Source organism: Triticum aestivum, chromosome 3D (genome assembly GCF_018294505.1).
Source record: "Triticum aestivum cultivar Chinese Spring chromosome 3D, IWGSC CS RefSeq v2.1, whole genome shotgun sequence".
In the NCBI taxonomy this organism is placed as follows: Eukaryota; Viridiplantae; Streptophyta; class Magnoliopsida; order Poales; family Poaceae; genus Triticum; species Triticum aestivum.
This window is the reverse complement of record NC_057802.1, coordinates 533,553,548-533,577,449: the sequence shown is the minus strand read 5'-3', so window position 1 is coordinate 533,577,449 and position 23,902 is coordinate 533,553,548. Positions and strand designations below refer to the sequence as shown.

General features: G+C 45.4%; 1 protein-coding gene across 1 annotated transcript; it reads right to left on the bottom strand.

Moving 5' to 3' along the window:
* Window positions 1-6,964: 6,964 nt before the first annotated feature.
* Window positions 6,965-22,539, bottom strand: LOC123076455 (probable histone acetyltransferase HAC-like 1). The gene is made up of 5 exons (XM_044498696.1): window positions 22,412-22,539; window positions 8,435-8,543; window positions 8,031-8,307; window positions 7,291-7,420; window positions 6,965-7,205 (listed from the first exon to the last, which is right to left on the bottom strand). The coding sequence occupies exons 1-5, from the start codon at window positions 22,537-22,539 to the stop codon at window positions 6,965-6,967; spliced, it is 885 nt and encodes a 294-aa protein (XP_044354631.1).
* Between the last annotated feature and the right edge of the window lie 1,363 nt (window positions 22,540-23,902).

Here is a 23,902-nt window from a genome sequence, read left to right as displayed (position 1 = left end):
TAGCCACCATTGTTGCTTGAGTGATCATGCGGAGACCCTGCAGAGCAGGAGTAGGGGTATTATCTCCTAGGAGAGCCCCTAACCTGGGTAAGATTCGTCGGCGGGCATGTTTGCGCCTTATCCCGTTTCCAGGCACCGGCGACGTATTATTAGCCCCCTCCATGATAAGCCATCCCTTGGCATATGTCGCACGACACCCCCGACAGAAAAGTTGGAATACAGTAGATATAATGCAAGAATAAAATATGAATGGGTTGCAACAGTACTTATAGTAGTGATTTGTTTTCTTATACTAACGGATCTCATGAAGGTTTTGTTGAGTTTTGTGTGATTGAAATTTTCAAGTTTCGGGTGATGTTATGATGGATGAAGGAATAAGGAGTAAGAAGAGCCTAAGCTTGCGGATGCCCATAACATCCCAAGCTATTATCCAAAGAGAAGCAAGCAACTAAGCTTGGAGATGCCCTGAGTGGCATCCCCTCTTTCTTCTAACGACCATCGGTATTTTACTCGAAGCTATATTTTTATTCGTCGCATACTATGAGTTTTGCTTGGAGTGTCTTGTATGATATATGTCTTTGCTTGTTTTGCTTTTTGTTTTTAGTCTTGAATCCTTGCTGGACACACCTATTTGAGAGAGCCACAATTATGCCATGACTTGTTAGAATTGCTCTCTATGCTTCACTTAAATCTTTATGAGCTATGGAATTGCTCTAGTGCTTCACTTGTATCTTTTTGAGCACGGTGTTCTTTAGTATTTTTGAAGAAATTCTCTCTTTGCTTCACTTAAATTAATTTGAGAGAAAGATATTATGCTCATGATCTTCACTTATATTTGTTTGAGCTTATCAAAAGCAACACATGAAAATTAGTTCCAAAGTGATAGATATCCAAGAAGGATATAATAAAAACTTTCATCAAGATCATTGGACAAAATAAACTTGATTCCTTGTAATAGTTTTGAGATATGATGATGTGATATGTGAGTCATGTTGATGAGTAATTATGCTTTAGTAAGAACATTGGTGTTAAGGTTTGTGATTCCCTATGCAAGCACGAAAGTCAACAGTTATACAATGAAATTACGTCCTACTTGTGGTGCATTATTCGGTGTTAATTATGATTAATGCTCGCTTATCAGATTATTCGTTTCTTGTTTGGTCGCTTCTCAATCTTTTGCTAGCCTTCATTTTGCACTAAGTATAATCACTACTTGTGCATCCAAAAACCTTTAAACCAGTTTTGCCACATGAGTGCACTATACCTACCTATATGCGGTATTCTTTTGTCGTTCTAAGAAAATTTGTATGTGCCCTCTAAAATTTTCAAAATAAATCTCTCTTTCATGTGCTCGTAACGCTCACGAGGCGGTGAGGGGTGGCCGATATTTTACATGCTAGATATGTTATTCCCACGATGAGTGTTTATTCACTTGTCATTGCACGAGAGTAAGGCAAAAGTATTAGGGATGCCCACTCCCGAAATGAAAATGAATTTACTTTATGTTGTCAAATAATAAATTCCTTGGAAAGTGTTGGTGTGGAAGGCACCCGTGGATATGATTAGCCATGGAAAGTGAAAGTATGGTGGAAAAGGGAATAAACTTTATTTTTTCTGTTTGGGAACCACCTATGATATATCTAGCATGGAAAGTGTTGTGAGATCTAAGTCGTTTTCGTTGGTGGGAAAGTATGCCTCTCAAAATGTTTTTATCTCTCAATTTTTGCTTTGAGCTCTGGCATCTCTACAAAGCCCTACTTCCCTCTGTGAAGGGCCTTTATTTTACTTTATGCAATTTTTAATTTTAATTTGAGTCTCCATCTTCTCTTATAAAGCACCAACTAGGGGGCACTATGATCGTACTTGAGCATTGGGTGTAGCTAATATGCGAGTGTGTTTCATGAATGGATCAATGATTGAGCATGATGGGCTAGGGATAACTTAGTTTAGCGTTGATATTTTGAAAGACATGGTTCCTTGCTGGTATGCTTGAGTATTTAAGTCCTCATGTCAAAACTAGACTATTGCTTTGAACCATATAAAAGTCCAAATGTCTATGCTACAAAGAAAAGAATATGAGATGACATGTTAGGCAGCATTCCACATCAAAAATGTTGTTTTTATCATTTACCTACTCGAGGACGAGCAGGAATTAAGCTTGGGGATGCTATTATATTATCATTCTTGGATGTTTTATAATCATTTTATAGTAATTTTATATCATTTTTTGTACTAACCTATTGACATTGTGCCAAGTGCCAGGTGCTGTTTTTGCATGTTTTTTACATCGCAGGAAATCAGTACCAAGCGGAGTCCAAACGCAACGAAACTTTTTATGGATTTTTTATGGACCAGAACACATCCACTGGGCCGAAGAAGCACCTGGGGGTGCTCCGAGGGGAGCATAATCCACCAGGGCGCGCCTGGAGGCCCAGGTGTGCCCTGGTGGGTTCTGCACAACTCAGGTGCCTCCCGAATCGCCTCTTTACTCGATAAATACCCCAATATTCCAGAAACCCTAGGGGAGTCAATGAAAATCAATTCCAGCCGCCGCAAGTTCCAAAACCACCAGATCCAATCTAGACACCATCACGAAGGGGTTCATCATGTCCATTGGTGCCTCTCCGATGATGAGTGAGTAGTCTTTTGTAGACCTACGGGTCCGTAGTTAGTAGCTAGATGGCTTCCTCTCGTTGATTCTCAATGCTCTCTTGGAGATCCATATGATGTAACTCTTTTTGCGGTGTGTTTGTTGGGATCGGATGAACTTTGAGTTTATGATCAGATCTATCTTTTTATCCATGAAAGTTATTTGAGTCTTCTTTGATCTCTTATATGCATGATTGCTTATAGCCTCGTATTTCTTCTCTGATTTTTGGGTATTGTTTGGCCAACTCGATCTATTTATCTTGCAATGGGAAGAGGTGCTTTGTAATGGGTTCTATCTTACGGTGCTTGATCCCAGTGACAAAAGGGGAACCGACACGTATGTATTGTTGCTATTAAGGATAACAAGATGGGGTCTATTTCTACATAAATAGATCGTGTCTACATCATGTCATCGGTCTTATTGCATTACTCCGTTTTTCCATGAACTTAATACACTAGATGCATGCTAGATAGCGGTCGATGTGTGGAGTGATCGTAGTAGATGTAGGCAGGAGTCGGTCTACTAATCTTGGATGTGATGACTATATAATGATCATTGCCTGGATATCGTCGTGATTATTTGAAGTTCTATCAATTTCCCAACAGTAATTTGCTTACCCACTGATTGCTATTTTTCTCGAGAGAAGCCACTAGTGAAATCTACGGCCCCGGGTCTCTTCTTTAATATATTTTCCTTTGCGATCTATTTTCCTTTGCTTTTATTTTCAGATCTATTAAACCAAAAATACAAAAATACCTTGCTCCACTTTTTTTGTTTGGCGTTCGATCTATCAACTTGGTAGAACTCTCTCACGTCTGTTTGCCAATTTCTGGCGCCGTTACCCGAAAGGGATTGACAACCCCTTTTACATGTCGGGTTGCGAGTATTTTTTATTTGTGTGCAGGTGATGTTTATGTAGTGTTGCTTGGTTCTCCTACTGGTTCGATAACCTTGGTCTCATCACTGAGGGAAATACCTACCGTTGCTGTGCTGCATCATCCCTTCTTCTTTGGGAAAATACCGACGTAGTCTAGCAGACATCATTAGGTTGTTTTTTTTAGCATTTGTCCAGTTTTCAAGCAGATGCCTTTTTTATCTGTATCTGCTTGTTAGGTTGCTTGCAGTGAGTATCTGTTCAGTTTTCAAGCATATGCCATGTTTATCTGTATTTGCTTGTTAGTTTGGTTGAAGTGAGACTCTGTCCAATTTTCAGTGGCTATATTTGGTTGTTATACTGATCATTCATGCCTTGTTTATTTCAGTCATTCACAATGTGTTGTTGACTATGTGCAAGTCGGAACTGTGCCGCTCGACATCATCAATACCAGTTTGAACGGCTATATTTGGTTATAGTTATGCCTGGTGTAGTTAACACATGCCCTTTATTTCAGTTTTACACATTTATCCAGTGTGATGTTTAAGCATTACCTATGTTCTATTCATTTTTAACAATACCAGTTTGAATTGCAATTATTTATGGCTGTTAAGCCTGGTGTCAGTAACATTGCCTTCCATTTTATATCCGCTTTAACGGCATGCTCAAACCAACACATTCAAGCTATCATCTGGAGATGATGTTGTTTACCTTTGCTATATTGGTTTGTTGTTAAGGTTGCTGTACTTATCATGCCTTTCCACTACTTATGCAGGACAACAACAGGAGTGGCCACCATTTTCCGCCGAGGTTAGATTCATCCCTCGGCTTGTACTCCACCATCGTTTCATAATGTAGTGCATATAGATCCAGGCCTGGACACTTGTTAGCTTCTAATATTGACTTGTTGCTTGTAGTTACATATGCCCTTGGCAAGGATCCACGCATCGATCCTTTTTGTGTATGGGGCAATATGATATTCATGAACAAGTATCAAGTGAGAAAACTGATAAGGATTATTAGTAAAAAGATATGAATGATGGCAAATAAATTATTTGTTTATGCTCTGTCTAACACAACAGTGAGCTGTAGGATGGTAACTACAAACTCTTTAGCCTTCTCTTTTTACTGCCCATATGAGTTGTTAGACAACAATGTCTGAATCTTTTTCGTTCGCAGTGGTTCCCGAAGCAGTTCACTCAAGATTACCTCGCAAAGTTCATGATTGGTGGGCACGCAATGAAGGTTAAAGTATTTCATCCAGACTACAATGAGCATCGAGAAGTCGTAATGAAGACAGTGAATGATGGACGGGTAGCCATCACAAGGGGTTGGCCTAGAGCCGTGTGCGCATTACGCATGGAGGAGGGCACAATATGGCCATTCCGCTTCACCTTCTCCAGCAACCAGAATGTCTTTCGCCTCTCTCTTTACAGTCTTTAGTACAACTGTGGTTCATCATTCTTTAATTGGTGCTTCTGTAGTTCTTCAGTATATGTACCTGTGCATCGAATTTTGCATTCGTGGTTGAACCTATATTTGTAATAAACATGGTTGGATATGAAATAATTGATTACCTACTTCCAAATTCAAAACATGTGATTTTTAAATTAGGAATTAATTAGGATTACACCGCAGACGGTTTGCGAAAGCGAAACGTCTGTGATAGACATGGAGATCAGACACGTTTTTAGGATCCACTACGTGTGCGATCAATCTCCACTGCACACGCGACATCCTCTTGAAAATTGTTACCGTTAGGCCACCTTGCGCAAACGTTTACAGCATAAAAACTGTGTTTGATGGACAGTCTTTGCCACACAGTTTCTTCTACGTACCGTGTGTGATGCAATCAATAACGTAAACGATAAAATTGTTAATATCGTGTGCAATGGCAACGCTATCACAAATGATTTAACGGAGAAAATTGTGTGTGATGTACCTGCGAACGGAAACCTTTTCCTTCGAGCGACTGTGTGGGATGTACATACGAACGGAAACGTTTAGTGGGGACTGACTGTTTGGGATGTACTTGCGACCAGAAATGATTTCGCCTGTATAATTATATTTTTTTAGCACTACTATACATATAACCGTATTTGAGCGCTCGCCGGTCGCACGCGACCTCATTTTGCCTAGCATGTGTGCCAGGAGAGCATACCCCCGACGGTTTCTGAGTAGTGGGATGGTCGTGTAGTGCATATAAATGAAACATCGCCAAAAAGTCTGAAATAAATCCAGAAAGATGTACACACTAGTTTCAAGTCCAGGACTTGAATGGGATGGTCCCACTAAAGAAAACTAATCGTTTGAGCTACATCCAGTTCGCATCTCAACTAGATTTCTGGTCCTATGAACCTACTTCAGCAACACCCTGCTTGCCTTATATACTGGCCAAAAAGTAACTAGTCATATGTGAAGGTGTCAAACTTTCCCAGCCGTAGCCACCATGTGCTCGTAACTCCCAACCGCTCTGACGGGTTCAGTCGGTGTCCCGCCGCTATTGTGCCACTGGCTACTACTTGTATTACAAGTGTTTTTTCTCAAGGGTGATGGTACGGTAGGACGATAGCCTTGATTACTTTCTGCCTGCATTTCGATGTTTCTTTTTTATTTCCAGAAGAGTTTTTACTGCTAGTTTGGTCAATAGATCCGAATGTAAAAACAAGTTTCCAAAAGAATGACACATATATGCTATTTCCCAAAAACCAACGCACATATAATGGAAGCACCACTTAGTGTGAAAACGTAGAAGATATTAGCGACGGCCAAAGTATCTTGGATGGATGCAAAAATACTCCCTCCGTCTCAAAATAAATGTCTTAACTTTGTACTAACTTTAGTACAAAGTTGTACTAAGCTTGAAACACTTATTTTGAGACGGAGGGAGTATATAATAGCAGGAAGGAGAGCATCATGTCCTGGTTGGAGACTGTTTGGTAAGGAATTGTCAAGCAGGCAAGTAGTGTGAGGAAACATAATTATGTCTTTTAAGGGGGATTGGGCCTAATCTCAATTGGAAATAAATTATCAATCTGATGTCTTTTAGGGCTCTATGGGACTTGTTCCTAGTCGGCGACTAATAACAGTGTCTACTGTAATTGCTAATTAAACATAATTGCCTTGCAAAGACACATATCCTAGAGTGCGCGAACACACCATATACCCTGGCAAGCAAAAAATATATTTGTAGTTCTTTGCAGATGTTCACAATACCGTGACACATGTTTCGAATTCCCACGAGAATGGCATCCTTTACCACCAAGGATGGAGATTAAAAGTTTGTTCACTATGAGTCAAGCACTTACTAAATCGTTGCGCAAAAATTGTATTCTAGTGATAACCCCATGAAGAATAGTTCGGACAGAATCACCAAAATGCCGTTGAGGAGGAAGGGTCAGGTGTTGATGCTCCACCATGCCTAGAATGGCTGGATCAGCTCAATCCATCGCCGGGAGGTAGATGCGGTGGAAATTTCTCATGGTCAGCCTCCTACGACACGTAGGGCACTTCTTCTGAAATCGGATGGAGGCCTCTATGCATTTCTTGCAGAAGATGTGGCCGCAGATAGTAGATGATGCATCGACTAGCTCGTTGATGCAGACTGGGCAGGTGAATTTTGGTTCCCTTGGGAGATCCTTCACAGGCGCCGGGCGTCCCTGCGCCGCCTTGGGCTGTAGTGTTTAGCAGAGCTTTAGGGATACATATAGTAACAATAATATTTCGTATATATAAAGCAGTAGCACAGTCTAGAGTTATTATAGAGAATCTGTTGGCTTCACGTGTATCTAGATTGTGCGTTAACAGGTTGTTGTTGGACGCTCCAGAAAGATCATGCGGTGTAGGGTTTATCCCTAGTGAAAGCATTGTGTTCACATGCCCATCAGAAGCTCCTTCTAGAAAAGAAATGCAAGACATATGAAGTTAGTAAAGGGAAACATGGTCAGGCAAACTAGGGGTAAAAAATACTCCCAAGACTTAATAGTCTATGTGTAATTGGAAAATTCAGATATGAATATGGGTAAATTGTTCCCGTAATTACATCTTTCAGGTTAGCATTTTACTTAGAGCTTTTTTATCACATAATACCTACTTAGTGGATGCATGGCTTCATTCTGAACACACATGCTGGACTATAAAACAGTGGTGTTTGTTACAAGCTAAGTTTATTTTATCCAGTATAGTACGCTACTGGCTTCCTAGGCTAGAAGTCCCACATTAATGTGTACATATCCAACTAATCTCAGTCATCAAATCATATGTTAATCCAACGACTTACATTGCTGCAATGGTGAGTCCTTGAACATGTCTAAAATGCAATTAATATCATACCAAATATCAATATCGGCATAAATTTACAACATAATTGGTGCACAGTTAATATTCTACCTAATATCAACGTGCAACTAATATCATATATAATATTAATGTGCATTAAATGTACACATTTACTACTAGCCTTAATAAGGATATGCATGGACAAGATCTCAGTAAATCTATCTGTACCTGGCAGTGAGGTATCCATGTTGGCGTTCTGCAGAACCATGTCTGCACTAGATGGCAAAGGGCCAACATTGCCCGTCACATAAGACATTCTAGAATTTTCACTCGCACCTTGCATGATATTGGATGTCAGATTCATCGCCCCATAGCCAGGGGAAGATGCTATATGTCTTAACGATTGTTCATTTTGTCGGTATTGTCGGTTCTGAGCCATGTACGTCTTGATAGCAAACATCATTGCTGGTGGCATTGGTCGCCTTGTCATGTTATAGTACTCCATCTGCCCAAACAATGAGAGATATCAACAACTCACATCACTAAACGGTAATACTTCATATCTTGCGAGGAAATGGACTTGGTTGCCTGAAAACCAAAGCTACAAAAAAGAAGGAGAGAGAAAGTAACACCTTGGTTGGGTATTTTCTAAACAAGATTTCCTCGAGCCGCCCGGCGAGCGCCCGGAGGCGCGGCCGCCGGAGAGGCAGCAATGGTGTGACACCCAAAAAATTTTTTGGCCTTTCAAAAACTTTTATTTGATTTGAGGGAGGATATTAAATTTTCTTCTAAAGAACTCTCCCTCTCAAAAACTTTCTTTTATGAAAAATGTTTTGTTTGGATTCACCCAAGACTTGATTGTTGGTCTCGGGGGTTTTTCATCTCATGTTGGCTCAAATGTTTTTCATTTGGAAAAAAAATATTTTTTAAAATCTTTTAAATAGCCCTATGGCATTTGGAGTGATCTTCTTCCCCTTTTCAAAATCCCTCTTGCCATGACCCAAGTGGAAATCCTCTCCCAAAAGCCTTTCCCCATCTTTGGATCATGATATACTTCAAATCCAGCAGTTTGAACCTCCCCATAAGTTTTCTTCCATTTATATCTTATCAAAAATAATTTCTGCCCTCTACTCTAGCTCTTGGAGATTTACAAAGGAGCTACCATTTCTACTTTGAGTTCTGCCTCCAAACCAATTTCCCTAGCTAGTCCTTAGAGCCCTCAACCAAGATCCATGAAGACCCACTGGCCTCCAGTTCAAATAATTCAAATTGTGCTTGCTACAAGTTTGGACCTTATTTGCCAAATTTGATGAAATTCATTTGTTCTCTCCTCCTAAAAATCTGAGAAAAATCAGGCAGCCTCTGGGTGCATTGAGAGGTCACCGCACCAAGTCCCAGCTCCAGAAAAAAATTTCTTCATGCCAATTCATTTCGTCGAACACCTTCAGGGCACCGTTCTGTCAAGTTCAGTTAACAGTTTCAGGAACACTGTCGTTTTCTTCAGAAACCGTTCTCAATCTCGCCAGTACCGCGGTGGCGCCTTGCGCCCTGTTCTCTCCTTCTTATCCCTGCGCCGCACGATCTCCTGGAGGCTTGCGGACGTCGGCGACGAGCAGGAGGACGTGCACCACCCGTGAGCGACGGCAGCAGCGGCTTTGCGGCTGCCAGAGAGAGGCGCAGCGCGGACGGCGCCGCCCAAGCCACCGGAGGCCGCCGCGTGGCCCTCCACTCCCCCGTGCGCGCTGCCATCCTTCGTCGTGAACTGCTAGGCGCGAAGCGCGCTCTCTGCTGCCGCCGTGCCCGTACGGCCGCCCCGTCGAGGACCGGCGCATTACGCCTTGCCCGACCGAGGTTTAGCGGGGGAACGGCACCAGTGAACCTCCCTGATGTTGCCTGGCCACTTAAACTCCCTGCCCAACCCCTGCCTCGCCGTAATCGCTCGCCGGAGCTACCCCGTTCACGGCCACCCCCTCGGATCGCCTATAAATAGAGGCCCCGAGCCCGAACTCGAACCCACACCACCTCTGCACTCCACCAAGACCACGCCAAGCCACTGGAAGAGCCCCGAGGGAGCCTTCTTCCCCAACTCCGGCCGCCTCGACCCGCCACGGGACCCAGCTCGATTCGCTCCCGTGCGTGCACCTCTACCTCTCAGCTCTTGCCAGTAGCTTCCTTATGCATCCACTCTGCTGACGCGCGCTTCAATTTGGAGTTTGCAGCACCCACCGGAGTTCTCCACCATCGCCCGAACCACCGTCCGCCGGAGAAAGTGTCGCCGTCGACGTGGTGCTCTCTGACGTCCAAGTCCACCACCCACCGATGCGGAGGAGCACACTGAACCTCTTGGTACCCTCCGATCTCCCTGCCTCGCCGTGGTTCGACGCCGGCGACCACCGCAGCCTTCGGGCGCCGGCGAAGTTTAAACCTGACGTGTGGGACCCCCCCGTCAGCCCCTCTTCTTTTCCCCCACCTCGAACCGTTTTCTGTTGGCGCCTTCGGGCAAATGCGTTTTCTCTTTTGGGCTGGCGCCTTTTACTCCGAACCGTTTTTTGTTTTCTCAGTTAAGTCCCTGGTTCTTTTCTGTTTCATCACAGATCAGTCCCTGGACTAAAACCCTTATAACTTTTTAATAAAAGATGATTTTGGATTGATTCTTTTTCTGTCAGTCTTGTATTTTTGTCTAGTTTTTTATAGTATTTATTTGGAAAAATTTTGGAACAAATTTTTATGCACGCTATGATTTTCACGTTAGTGTACGGTTTCGCTATACCGTAGGTTCCGGAAGAGGTGACGGAGCCGCGAACTTCGCCGAGCTAGACTCCGACTTCTCCGAACCAGGCAAGCATGTTTGAACCTTTGATATGTTAGGTGTTTTGCATGTTTTCTTGAATGGCTTGTGCATGGCATATGAGCATCGGTGAGTATCTCGTTGCATGCAAGGCAACTATCTGTGTGTTCCGAAGTTACTGTGATCTTCGATGAAAGATGACCTGATCATGTGGTGACATGAAAGGTAGTAAGGTGGTATTGTTGTAGCATGCCAGCCTTACGACATCCGATAAACTCCGACGTTGACGCGGACTGAGTCACGTCACCGTACTTCCCCTTTCGTGCTGCCACATGTTTTCTGCAAAGAATACGGTTTAGTAAGTTGGTAACCTCTTTCCGTGTACACACCAAATAGAGGGGCCGGGATGAGGGTTCCATGGCCCTGGATTAAAGCCAGTCATCCGGTCAGGGGGCATGGGTGTTTTCGGTTGGGACCGAGAGGGGGGCACCCCTTAGAGCGCGCGTATATAAATTTGATCCCATGCTACACGAGGTTGTATTCTCCCCGTCTCAAGGTTTTTCTTGAACGTTGCCGAGGGTGATTCCTGGCTTCGGAATGTTGAATGGGTGTGTACTGGTTAGATGTGTTTCTTCCAAAACACCGTAAACGGAACTAGTCCCCATGACTACTGAAATCCGTTGGCTGTGGTTAAAGTACAAACTCTGCAGAGTCAAATCCTTCCGAGTCATCATGTCCATGGTCAAGGACCATGGCCAGTATATCCATATCTATGTCAATCCTCGTGGTAAATCCCCGGTGAACAAGCTTGAGTGGTAAACCCGGTTGCATTGTTATTTCTGTGGATGGACTAACCTTTATTTTATCTCGTACCTGAATATTCCCTTGCAATGATTCCTATTCATGAGCTACTAAAATATTAAGTTGTGAAATATAAGCCCTTTATGTGATGTCGCTCAGACGTCCGACTGTGGCACTCTTGTCATTTACTTTCAATATAAGCCCTTTATGCGATGTCGCTCAGACGTTCGACTGTGGCACTCTTGTTATTTATTTTTAATATAAGCCCAGTATGTGATGTCGCTCAGACGTACGACTGTGGCACGCACTGTCTTTTACATTCTATTATAAGCCCTTTATGAGGTGTCGCCTTGACGCCCGACTGCGGCATTGTTATTTCATATTTTACCCTTCCGACGAGTCTTTCAGACACTTGATTGGCCCTCAGTATTACTTTGGGATTTCGGGAGGACTACCGCCCGACTTCTCTTTTATTCCCCATGCATCATTATCTCATTGTCCGAGTGCGCTTGTTAATCTGTTCATATGCATCATGTTTACATCTGTTATATCTTGTGTCCGAACTGTCTTGCGAGTACTTTCATAGTACTCACCTGGCTTGTTGATTTGGCCAGATGTTGACGAAGGCGATCTCATGGATGAAGAGTTTGATAGCGAGTCCGACGCCTAGAGGAGTCCCAGTCAGTCCTGTGCGATCCTGGATATTGGTCACTTGTATCATATACGCTTCCGCCACCCTCAATAAGTATCCTCGAGCCTCACTCCGACGCTCGAAGAGCTGTTAGTTTCAGGAGTCATGTCACCCACTTCGCTGTGATATATCCACCACCGCGTTTATCGTGAGTTAGTAGTTATGCCACCCTATCCGCCTTTATGTATTATTGGCGTGCTTGTAATAAATTGTTGAGCAGTCTCCTATCAACCTTGTATTATATCTAGTACTCCTGGTTTTTCTTCTGTGATCAAGATATTGTCTACCAGTGAGAAGGAATTCTTCTTTACTGGTCCGTAAAAGGGATCGGTCTCTCAATAAATATTTTTATTGGAAAACCGGTCGTGACAAGCTTGGTACCAGAGCCAGGCTGACTGTAGGAAGCCACTAGGTGCGATCGCTAATCGGTTATTAGCGTCTTTAGTGCTTTTTCAGCATTTTGCAAATGTAGCTATTTTCTGTTGGTCATCATAATTAATGATATGACTACTCAGAATTTTTGCCTACTTTTGTAGATGGCTGGCAAGGGCTGCGAGACTCGGGTGTTCACTAATGTGCCTGAGGGGTTTGTCAAACTCCTCGTCTCCATCACCAAGCTCGCGATCGGGCAAGCGACGCGTCCGGAGTTCATGCTTTACCAGCACAAGCTCAGCGACGACGTGTCTATGCACCAGGCTGTGGTGCAATTCAAGGGAGGACGTTCTGCGTCTCGCCACTTCCGTTTTCTGGGAAGGGCCATGCCTACGGAGAGGCATGCCATGCAGATGGCCGCTCGTGAGGCGATAGCTCGCCTTCGGGATATTCTTCCTATGATGAAGACTCGTCGCTACCGCTACCTCCCATGCCATGTGCCATATACTTGTCACTATGCATTCGCCTGCCATAGGGGAGAGCGGGATGAAGCTATCGAGATGCTTGTCGAGTACCTCAAAGCTCTGGAGGAATCTTTCGACAACCTCGTGGACGATCATGTGGCTGCCCGCATGGACTTAGTTCGGGGCGGTCCTGCCAGCAGGAAGGAGCTTCTCCACATGGCACCGCCACTGATGTTCGTCTCGTCCTCAGCATCTTATTCACCGGCCATTTTGGCCACTGCTCGCCGTCTGCCTACCACTAAGGAGTTCGACCGAGTCATCGCTCCTACTCCAGTCAGAGCTGCACCACCCGCACTGCCGCCTGTCGCACCCGCGCCATCACCTCAGCGCAGTGCTACGCGCCTGGAGCCTACTAGGGAGGAGGTGGAGGTTGAGTCTCCTGTACCGCTGGGTCTTACCCTCGGCAAGGGAAAGGAAATCTTCACCATCTCCGACTGAGTGCGCTTAGTAGCCGCGCGTTGTGTCTGCATGTTTGTTATGTTTTATGTGTTCTTATGTTTGTAGTAGTTGTGTACGCACATCCTGAGTGATGTATCGTATGTTTGCGTATCGCGTGTAAGATATGTGCTAAGCGGTTCTTCTCCGTGCGAAATCTTGAAAAATCTTGAGGTCTTTTAAATTTTTGCCTTTGCAAGATTTTCCTTGTGCCACACAATTCTGCTCATGATTTTTGCAACATAATACCCCAGAGTGGAAAATGTCTCGTCCGTGGACTCGTTCCATGCCCAATCAACCAGAAGAAGTTTATGGAACACAGACCAGCAACAATTTCACTCAGGGACAGTCTAGTCAACAGGACAGTGAGGCAGCCTTATCTCAAGTATGCCGCCTTTTTGAACAAAGCCAGCAACAGCACCAAGAAATGATGAATCACGTCATCAATATGGGAAATCACCGTGAGCCATATCAACCACACTCCAAGTTGTCTGAATTACAGAAGACTCGCCCTCCAACGTTTGCTCACACTGATAGGCCGCTTGAAGCCGATGATTGGCTTCGTGACATCGAAAGAAAGTTGATTATTGCTCAGTGTTCTGATCATGAGAAGGTGCTTTATGCACCCCACTACCTTACTGGAGCAGCTGCAGCATGGTGGGAGAACTTCCTACACATGCATCCCAGTGAACATAACATCACCTTGGAAGAGTTTAAGGAAGGCTTTCGTGGGGCACACATCCCCAGGAGCATCATAAAAATCAAGAAAAGAGAATTTGATGACCTCAAGCAAAGAGGCATGTCAGTGACAGAATACAACGGTCAGTTTACCCAGCTATCTCGTTATGCCTACGATGAGCATATGACTGAGAACAAAAGGATGGAAAAATTCTTGGACGGCCTGGCACCAGCATTAAGATGCCAACTGGTCATACACACTTTCCCAGATTTCAAAACTCTGGTTGACAAAGCCATCACCTTGGAGAATGAGCGCCGCAGTCTGGAAGATATTCGTAAGCGAAAGAGGGACAAGACGACTCTTGCTCGCAACAACCGAAGCAAGACTGATGTTCAGAGGATTGAAGCAAGAAAAACCATGACTACTGATATAAGGCCAACCAGACAGTTTCATTCCAGGGACAAGGACTTCACGTACCGTCCAGGGGTCACTTGCTATGCTTGTGGTGAAGAAGGGCACTATGCCAAACAGTGCCCAAAGCCAAGGAACTCGGCCCCCAAGCCGAACAATGGTGGGAATAATCCAGCCCCCAAGCGCAACAATTTCAATCCCAGCAACAATCACAGGAAGGGTCACCTGAACCATGTGACCAGGGAAGAAGCGCAGAATGCCCCAGACATCGTGCTCGGTACGTTCCCTGTCAACACAGTACCTGTCATGGTTTTGTTTGATTCTGGAGCTTCTCACTCGTTCGTTTCGAAGAGTTTTGTTTTACAACATGGTTTTCCGATACTCCCCTTGGAAAAATCTATGATCATCAAGTCCCCCGGGAATAAGCAGATCGCTCAGAGTTATTGCCAAGGAGTGGTCATTGAATTCGAAGGACTAAAGTTTCAGGCTAATCTCATCGTGTTGGAAAATAAAGGACTGGATGTCATCCTAGGGATGGACTGGTTGACCACCAACAAGGGATTTATTGATTGTTTCAATCGGACTGTGATCCTCACTCATCATCACGGCAAGACAATAAGGGTTACAGCTCAAGAGAGACCACGGTTACGGCAACCAAAGCTGAACAAAGTGGACATTTCAGAATTGAGAAAAGTTCCAGTGGTGTGCGAATTTTCCGACGTATTCCCTGAAGAACTACCAGGCATGCCACCAGACCAAGAGATAGAGTTCAGCATTGAACTAGCGCCTGGCACCACTCCCATCTACAAGAAACCTTATAGAATGGCACCATCCGAATTGGTAGAATTAAGGAAACAGATAAAGGAATTACTGGACAAAGGATTTATTCGAGCCAGCTCCTCACCTTGGGGCTCGCCAGTATTATTCGCGAAGAAAAAGGATGGGACACTGAGATTGTGTATAGACTATCGAGCTCTCAATATGGTCACTATCAAAAACAAATATCCGATGCCACGGATAAATGATTTGTTTGACCAGCTCGCACAAGCCAAGGTGTTCTCAAAAATTGATTTGAGATCAGGATATCATAAATTGAAAGTACGGACAGAAGATATCCCTAAGACAGCATTCACCTCCAGATACGGATTATATGAGTTCACAGTGATGCCTTTTGGACTGACGAACGCCCCCGCATATTTTGTCCACCTCATGAACAAAGTGTTTATGAAATTCATGGACGAATTTGTAGTGGTGTTCATTGACGATATTCTAGTATACTCAAGGACACCAGAAGAGCATGCTGAGCATCTCAGAATTGTTTTGGGAGAATTAAGGAAGCATCAATTGTACGCAAAATTTAGCAAGTGTGAATTTTGGCTAAGGCAAGTTGGTTTCCTAGGCCATATATTAACTCAAGAAGGCATGGCCGTAGATCCAGAAAAGGTCAAAGCCATACTTGACTGGAAACCACCAGCCAACGTGACTGATGTGCGGAGTTTCCTGGGAATGGCCGGGTATTACAGAAGATTTATTGAAGGATTCTCCACTGTGGCAAAACCAATGACCCAATTGCTCAAGAAAGACAAGAAATTTGTATGGACGGAAGCATGCGAGAAGAGCTTCCAAGAACTCAAGAAGAAACTAACAACAGCACCAGTTTTGACCGTGCCAGGCATACACAAGAGTTTTGAAGTGTATTGTGACGCGTCCCGGAAGGGCCTCGGATGCGTGCTGATGCAGGATGGTAAAGTTGTCGCGTATGCTTCCCGGCAACTACGGAAGCATGAGGAAAATTATCCAACTCATGACTTGGAGCTAGCAGCGGTCATCCATGCACTCAAGGAATGGAGGCACTTTCTGTTGGGAAATCGTTGTGAAATATATACGGACCATAAGAGCCTTAAATATATTTTTACACAACCAGAGCTAAATTTGCGACCACGACGCTGGTTGGAATTGGTCAAGGACTATGATGTCGGCATTCACTACCATCCAGGGAAGGCCAACGTAGTGGCAGATGCTCTTAGTCGGAACCCCAGCCCGGGCAACGACGGTCCACAGAACTTGAGACCTGAGTTTCAGCAGGAGTTCGCTAGACTCAACATGGTGTTGGTCTCTGAGGGCACCGTATCAAATCTGGAGATACATCCCACCCTAATGGAACAAATTAAGAAGGCTCAGCATGGGCATCCCAGCATCGAGGGTATAAAGAGAAAGGTGAGCCTTGGCAAGGCTTCAGAGTTCGTCACAGACAATGAAGGAATATTATGGTACGGGGACAGACTTTGCGTACCAAACATTGAGGAACTCAAGCAACAAATCCTAACCGAAAGCCACACCGCTCCATACTCGATCCACCCCGGAGGAACCAAAATGTATAAAGACATTCAGGAAAGATTTTGGTGGCACGGTATGAAAAGGGATATAGCCGCATTTATTGCTTGTTGCGATTCATGTCAGCGCATAAAAGCCGAGCATCAAAAGCCACCAGGGCTACTCCAGCCAAACCGGATACCTGAGTGGAAATGGGATGAAATTGGGATGGACTTCATCGTCGGACTACCTCGATCGCAACGCGGAAATGATGCCATATGGGTCATCACAGATAGGCTAACCAAGGTAGCACATTTCATTCCCGTGAAGACGACCTACTCCACTCAAAGGCTAGCCAAGCTTTACCTCTCCCGTATAGTTTGTCTACATGGAGTCCCAAAGACTATAATATCCGACCGAGGCACTCAATTTGTCTCAAAATTTTGGGATCACCTACAACAAGCTCTGGGCACTCAACTAGCATTCAGTACAGTGTACCACCCTCAGACTGATGGACAAACGGAACGCGTAAACCAAATCCTAGAAGACATGCTGAGAGCCTGTGTGCTCACCTATGGATCCAGTTGGGAAGAAAGTTTGCCGTATGCCGAGTTTGCTTACAACAACAGTTACCAAGCCAGCCTGCAAATGGCACCCTTTGAAGCATTGTACGAACGGAGGTGTCGTACCCCACTAAATTGGTCAGAGACAGGTGACAGTCGTATCTTTGGCCCAGACATGCTCAAGGAAGCCGAGGAGAAGGTTAAACAGATCAGGGACAGACTCAAGACAGCCCAAAGCCGACAGAAGAGCTATTATGATCAAAAACATCGTGAGGTCAACTTTGAACCCGGTGATTACGTATACCTACGAGTATCTCCTATGCGAGGCCTACAACGGTTCAAAATTAAGGGGAAGCTAGCCCCAAGATTTATTGGACCATTCTGTGTGATTGCACGAAGAGGCACAGTGGCCTACAAACTAGACCTACCCAAAGAGCTGTCAGACGTCCACGACGTGTTTCACGTCTCACAGTTGAGGAAATTTGTGAACAACCCGGAGAAGCATGTATCTCATGAGAGCATTGACGTACAACCAGACCTCACCTATAGAGAGTGGCCAGTAAAGATATTGGAAGAGTCTGAAAGAAGGACCCGTCAGAAAACAATAAAAAATTTCAAGGTTCAGTGGAGCAATCACACCGAGGATGAAACTACATGGGAAAGAGAAGATTTTCTTCAGGCAGAGTACCCACATCTATTTGAGGATCAGCAGAAATCTCGAGGACGAGATTTTTCCTAAGGGGGTAGGTGTTGTGACACCCAAAATTTTTTTTGGCCTTTCAAAAACTTTTATTTGATTTGAGGGAGGATATTTAAATTTTCTTCTAAAGAACTCTCCCTCTCAAAAACTTTCTTTTATGAAAAATGTTTTGTTTGGATTCACCCAAGACTTGATTGTTGGTCTTGGGGGTTTTTCATCTCATGTTGGCTCAAATGTTTTTCATTTGCAAAAAAAAAAAAATTTGAAAATCTTTTAAATAGCCCTATGGCATTTGGAGTGATCTTCTTCCCCTTTTCAAAATCCCTCTTGCCATGACCCAAGTGGAAATCCTCTCCCAAAAGCCTTTCCCCATCTTTGGATCATGATATACTTCAAATCCAGCAGTTTGAACCTCCCCATAAGTTTTATTCCATTTATTTCTTATCAAAAATAATTTCTGCCCTCTACTCTAGCTCTTGGAGATTTACAAAGGAGCTACCATTTCTACTTTGAGTTCTGCCTCCAAACCAATTTCCCTAGCTAGTCCTTAGAGCCCTCAACCAAGATCCATGAAGACCCACTGGCCTCCAGTTCAAATAATTCAAATTGTGCTTGTTGCAAGTTTGGACCTTATTTGCCAAATTTGATGAAATTCATTTGTTCTCTCCTCCTAAAAATCTGAGAAAAATCAGGCAGCCTCTGGGTGCATTGAGAGGTCACCTCACCAAGTCCCAGCTCCAGAAATTTTTTTCTTCATGCCAAATCATTTCGTCGAACACCTTCAGGGCACCGTTCTGTCAAGTTCAGTTAACAGTTTCAGGAACACTATCGTTTTCTTCAGAAACCGTTCTCAATCTCGCCAGTACCGCGGTGGCGCCTTGCGCCCTGTTCTCTCCTTCTTATCCCTGCGCCGCACGATCTCCAGGAGGCTTGCGGACGTCGGCGACGAGCAGGAGGAGGTGCGCCACCCGTGAGCGACGGCAGCAGCGGCTTTGCGGCTGCCAGAGAGAGGCGCAGCACGGACGGCGCCGTCCAGCGCCGCCCAAGCCACTGGAGGCCGCCGCGTGGCCCTCCACTCCCCCGTGCACGCTGCCATCCTTCGTCGTGAACTGCTAGGCGCGGAGCGCGCTCTCTGCCGCCGCCGTGCCCGTACGGCCGCCCCGTCGAGGACCGGCGCATTACGCCTTGCCCGACCGAGGTTTAGCGGGGGAACGGCACCAGTGAACCTCCCTGATGTTGCCTGGCCACTTAAACTCCCTGCCCAACCCCTGCCTCGCCGTAATCGCTCGCCGGAGCTACCCCGTTCATGGCCACCCCCTCGGATCGCCTATAAATAGAGGCCCCGAGCCCGAACTCGAACCCACACCACCTCTGCACTCCACCAAGACCACGCCAAGCCACTGGAAGAGCCCCGAGGGAGCCTTCTTCCCCAACTCCGGCCGCCTCGACCCGCCACGGGACCCAGCTCGATTCGCTCCCGTGCGTGCACCTCTACCTCTCAGCTCTTGCCAGTAGCTTCCTTATGCATCCACTCTGCTGACGCGCGCTTCAATTTGGAGTTTGCAGCACCCACCGGAGTTCTCCACCATCGCCCGAACCACCGTCCGCCAGAGAAAGTGTCGCCGTCGACGTGGTGCTCTCCGACGTCCAAGTCCACCACCCACCGACGCGGAGGAGCACACTGAACCTCTTGGTACCCTCCGATCTCCCTGCCTCCCCGTGGTTTGACGCCGGCGACCACCGCAGCCTTCGGGCGCCGGCGAAGTTTAAACCTGACGTGTGGGACCCCCTGTCAGCCCCTCTTCTTTTCCCCCCTCGAACCGTTTTCTGTTGGCGCCTTCGGGCAAATGCGTTTTCTCTTTTGGGCTGGCGCCTTTTACTCCGAACCGTTTTCTGTTTTCTTAGTTAAGTCCCTGGTTCTTTTCTGTTTCATCATAGATCAGTCCCTGGACTAAAACCCTTATAACTTTTTAATAAAAGATGATTTTTGATTGATTCGTTTTCTGTCAGTCTTGTATTTTTGTCTAGTTTTTTATAGTATTTATTTGGAAAAAATTTGGAACAAATGTTTATGCACGCTATGATTTTCACGTTAGTGTACGGTTTCGCTATACTGTAGGTTCCGGAAGAGGTGACGGAGCCGCGAACTTCGCCGAGCTAGACTCCGACTTCTCCGAACCAGGCAAGCATGTTTGAACCTTTGATATGATAGGTGTTTTGCATGTTTGCTTGAATGGCTTGTGCATGGCATATGAGCATCGGTGAGTATCTCGTTGCATGCAAGGCAACTATCCGCGTGTTCCGAAGTTACTGTGATCTTCGATGAAAGATGACCTGATCATGTGGTGACATGAAAGGTAGTAAGGTGGTATTGTTGTAGCATGCCAGCCTTACGACATCCGATAAACTCCGACGTTGACGTGGACTGAGTCACGTCACCGTACTTCCCCTTTCGTGCTGCCACATGTTTTCTGCAAAGAATACGGTTTAGTAAGTTGGTAACCTCTTTCCGTGTACACACCAAATAGAGGGGCCGGGATGAGGGTTCCATGGCCCTGGATTAAAGCCAGTCATCCGGTCAGGGGGCATGGGTGTTTCCGGTTGGGACCGAGAGGGGGGCACCCCTTAGAGCGCGCGTATATAAATTTGATCCCATGCTACCCGAGGTTGTAGCCTCCCCGTCTCAAGGTTTTTCTTGAACGTTGCCGAGGGTGATTCCTGGCTTCGGAATGTTAAATGTGTGTGTACTGGTTAGATGTGTTTCTTCCAAAACACCGTAAACGGAACTAGTCCCCATGACTACTGAAATCCGTTGGCTGTGGTTAAAGTACAAACTCTGCAGAGTCAAATCCTTCCGAGTCATCGTGTCCATGGTCAAGGACCATGGCCAGTATATCCATATCTATGTCAATCATCGTGGTAAATCCCCCGTGAACAAGCTTGAGTGGTAAACCCGGTTGCATTGTTATTTCTGTGGATGGACTAACCTTTATTTTATCTCGTACCTGAATATTCCCTTGCAATGATTCCTATTCATGAGCTACTGAAATATTAAGTTGTGAAATATAAGCCCTTTATGTGATGTCGCTCAGACGTCCGACTGTGGCACTCTTGTCATTTACTTTCAATATAAGCCCTTTATGCGATGTCGCTCAGACGTCCGACTGTGGCACTCTTGTTATTTATTTTTGATATAAGCCCTGTATGTGATGTCGCTCAGACGTCCGACTGTGGCACGCACTGTCTTTTACATTCTATTATAAGCCCTTTATGAGGTGTCGCCTTGACGCCCGACTGCAACATTGTTATTTCATTTTTTACCCTTCCGAGGAGTCTTTCAGACACTCGATTGGCCCTCAGTATTACTTTGGGATTTCGGGAGGACTACCGCCCGACTTGTCTTTTATTCCCCATGCATCATTATCTCATTGTCCGAGTGCGCTTGTTAATCTGTTCATATGCATCATGTTTACATCTGTTATATCTTGTGTCCGAACTGTCTTGCGAGTACTTTCATAGTACTCACCTGGCTTGTTGATTTGGCCAGATGTTGACGAAGGCGATCTCATGGATGAAGAGTTTGATAGCGAGTCCGACGCCTAGAGGAGTCCCAGTCAGTCCCGTGCGATCCTGGATATTGGTCACTTGTATCATATACGCTTCCGTCACCCTCAATAAGTATCCTCGAGCCTCACTCCGACGCTCGAAGAGCTGTTAGTTTCAGGAGTCATGTCACCCACTTCGCTGTGATATATCCACCACCGCGTTTATCGTGAGTTAGTAGTTATGCCACCCTATCCGCCTTTATGTATTATTGGCGTGCTTGTAATGAATTGTTGAGCAGTCTCCGCTCAACCTTGTATTATATCTAGTACTCCTGATTTTTCTTCTGTGATCAAGATATTGTCTACCAGTGAGAAGGAATTCTTCTTTACTGGTCCGTAAAAGGGATCGGTCTCTCAATAAATATTTTTATTGGAAAACCGGTCGTGACAAATGGCAAGCTTTCCAAAAATAGGAATCTGTCAATTAATATCAGGTTCAGATCATTAGCTTTGATAGAAGATTTCCTTTTTAACCGATATACAGGGATTCAACTGCAGCCCTTAAATATGCAAAATTTATATGCAAGCCCCTGTGAAGTTTCAGGTACGCAGTCCACGATTGATCACCTTTGATGATATTCGTTGGGAATGATATAAGGAAGAGTGATAAACGTGATACTGCTGTTGAGTAGGTCACAGAATACGATTACTACGCGTTCCAGTTTTTCTGAAAATACTCTAATCTACGCAATCACACTTGGAGCAGAGGAAAGCAGCGAGAGCTTACATCTCCCGTCGGACGTTGTCCCGCAGCCTCACAAACTGGGGATCGGCCGCGGTGGTAAGGCCCACCACATGCTGCATCCCGCCGGAGCTGCCAACGCCAAGGCCGGCGCTGCCAACCTGCTGATTCATCAGCGTGCTATGCCACCCGTTCTTCCTGGCCGGTGGGGGACGAAGGCTCACCTGGGACTAGGAGGTGGCCGGCCGGAGACGAAGAAAGAAAGGGGACTTTGACCAGTGGCGTACTGGCCTTTACTGCCTGAGAGGGTCAATATATAGCGGGTGCTGGGCGAGCGCCGTGCCCCCCGTTGATATGTAGCCGGACCACACGTAATTACTTCCTGCCAGAGAATGAGAGGATCGCCCTACGCCCGGTGACGCGCGTCAGAATACAGCTGGTTGGTGTGCTTGAGCCTGGCCCCTCTTGGTTTTGGGTTTCCCCGCCTATCTATTGGACGTTCACCGCCAATTTGTATTGGGATTTTCTTTTGTGTGCAACAAGGCCAAGGCCATACATACTAAAATTGTCCAACTCTTACAAGACCAACTTTACCAAATTAGAAAACAAAACACATGTACGTAAGTATATCGCCGCGGTCTTTCTCTTGCATTGGCCGGTGGTGCGCCATGAGCAAAGATCGATCCGTCTATGGATGACTAGAACACCCTTGAAACCAAGGTAACATTGTTGAGACAAACAATCACCTTAACTGTAGCAAAGATATGGATCCAAATCCTAGAAAAGGATGAATTGGGCAAAACTGGTAACTTTGTGGCATCAAAAGGAGAAGGAACAAATCCAAGATTTGGGTGAAAATTGCGTCAAGTCAAAACACACAGCTCAAACTTCAATCTCGTCCAAGTGGGACAAATCCCACAACCCTAAGATCACCCTCCATGTCGCCAAGAAGCCGTCTACGAGGGAGGAGATAAGGAAGAAGAAGAAGGAGAATGACACTACCGCCTCTAGGGCGACCCTAGGATCAGCGCTAATGGCACCATCTCCATCACGACATCGTTGTCGTCGCCTCTGTCATTTCAGTCATGGGCACCAATGCCTCCATGCCACCTTTCATGTTAAATTTTGTAGTGCACTTGTATAGTCGTGTCATGCCTCCCTTAATACAGTAAAAATTTGGAAGAAAATTTGAGTCATCTTCTTGTAAAGAAAGTTTAGACACCTCATATATATAAGAGACGTGATGGCCGATTGAGCAGCGCCCAATCAATCAATCAATCTACCACTTTTACCTTTATCTTTTTGACTCTCCTTCATTTTATTCTGCCCCGTTCTTCTTTGTCCTTCATGTTCGGTGGCAGTGATCCATGAGACCCTAGGGGCGTTCAGGTCGACCTAGGGCATCCCATAGCAAGAGCTCCCTGATGGGGTCCCTCCCAGACGTGTGGGGTTTCAGGTCCTCAAAAGATCTCGTCGGCACGTCTTGCGTATCCGACGAGACTCCTTCGGCAATGTTGGCTTGCTTATCACGCTCGA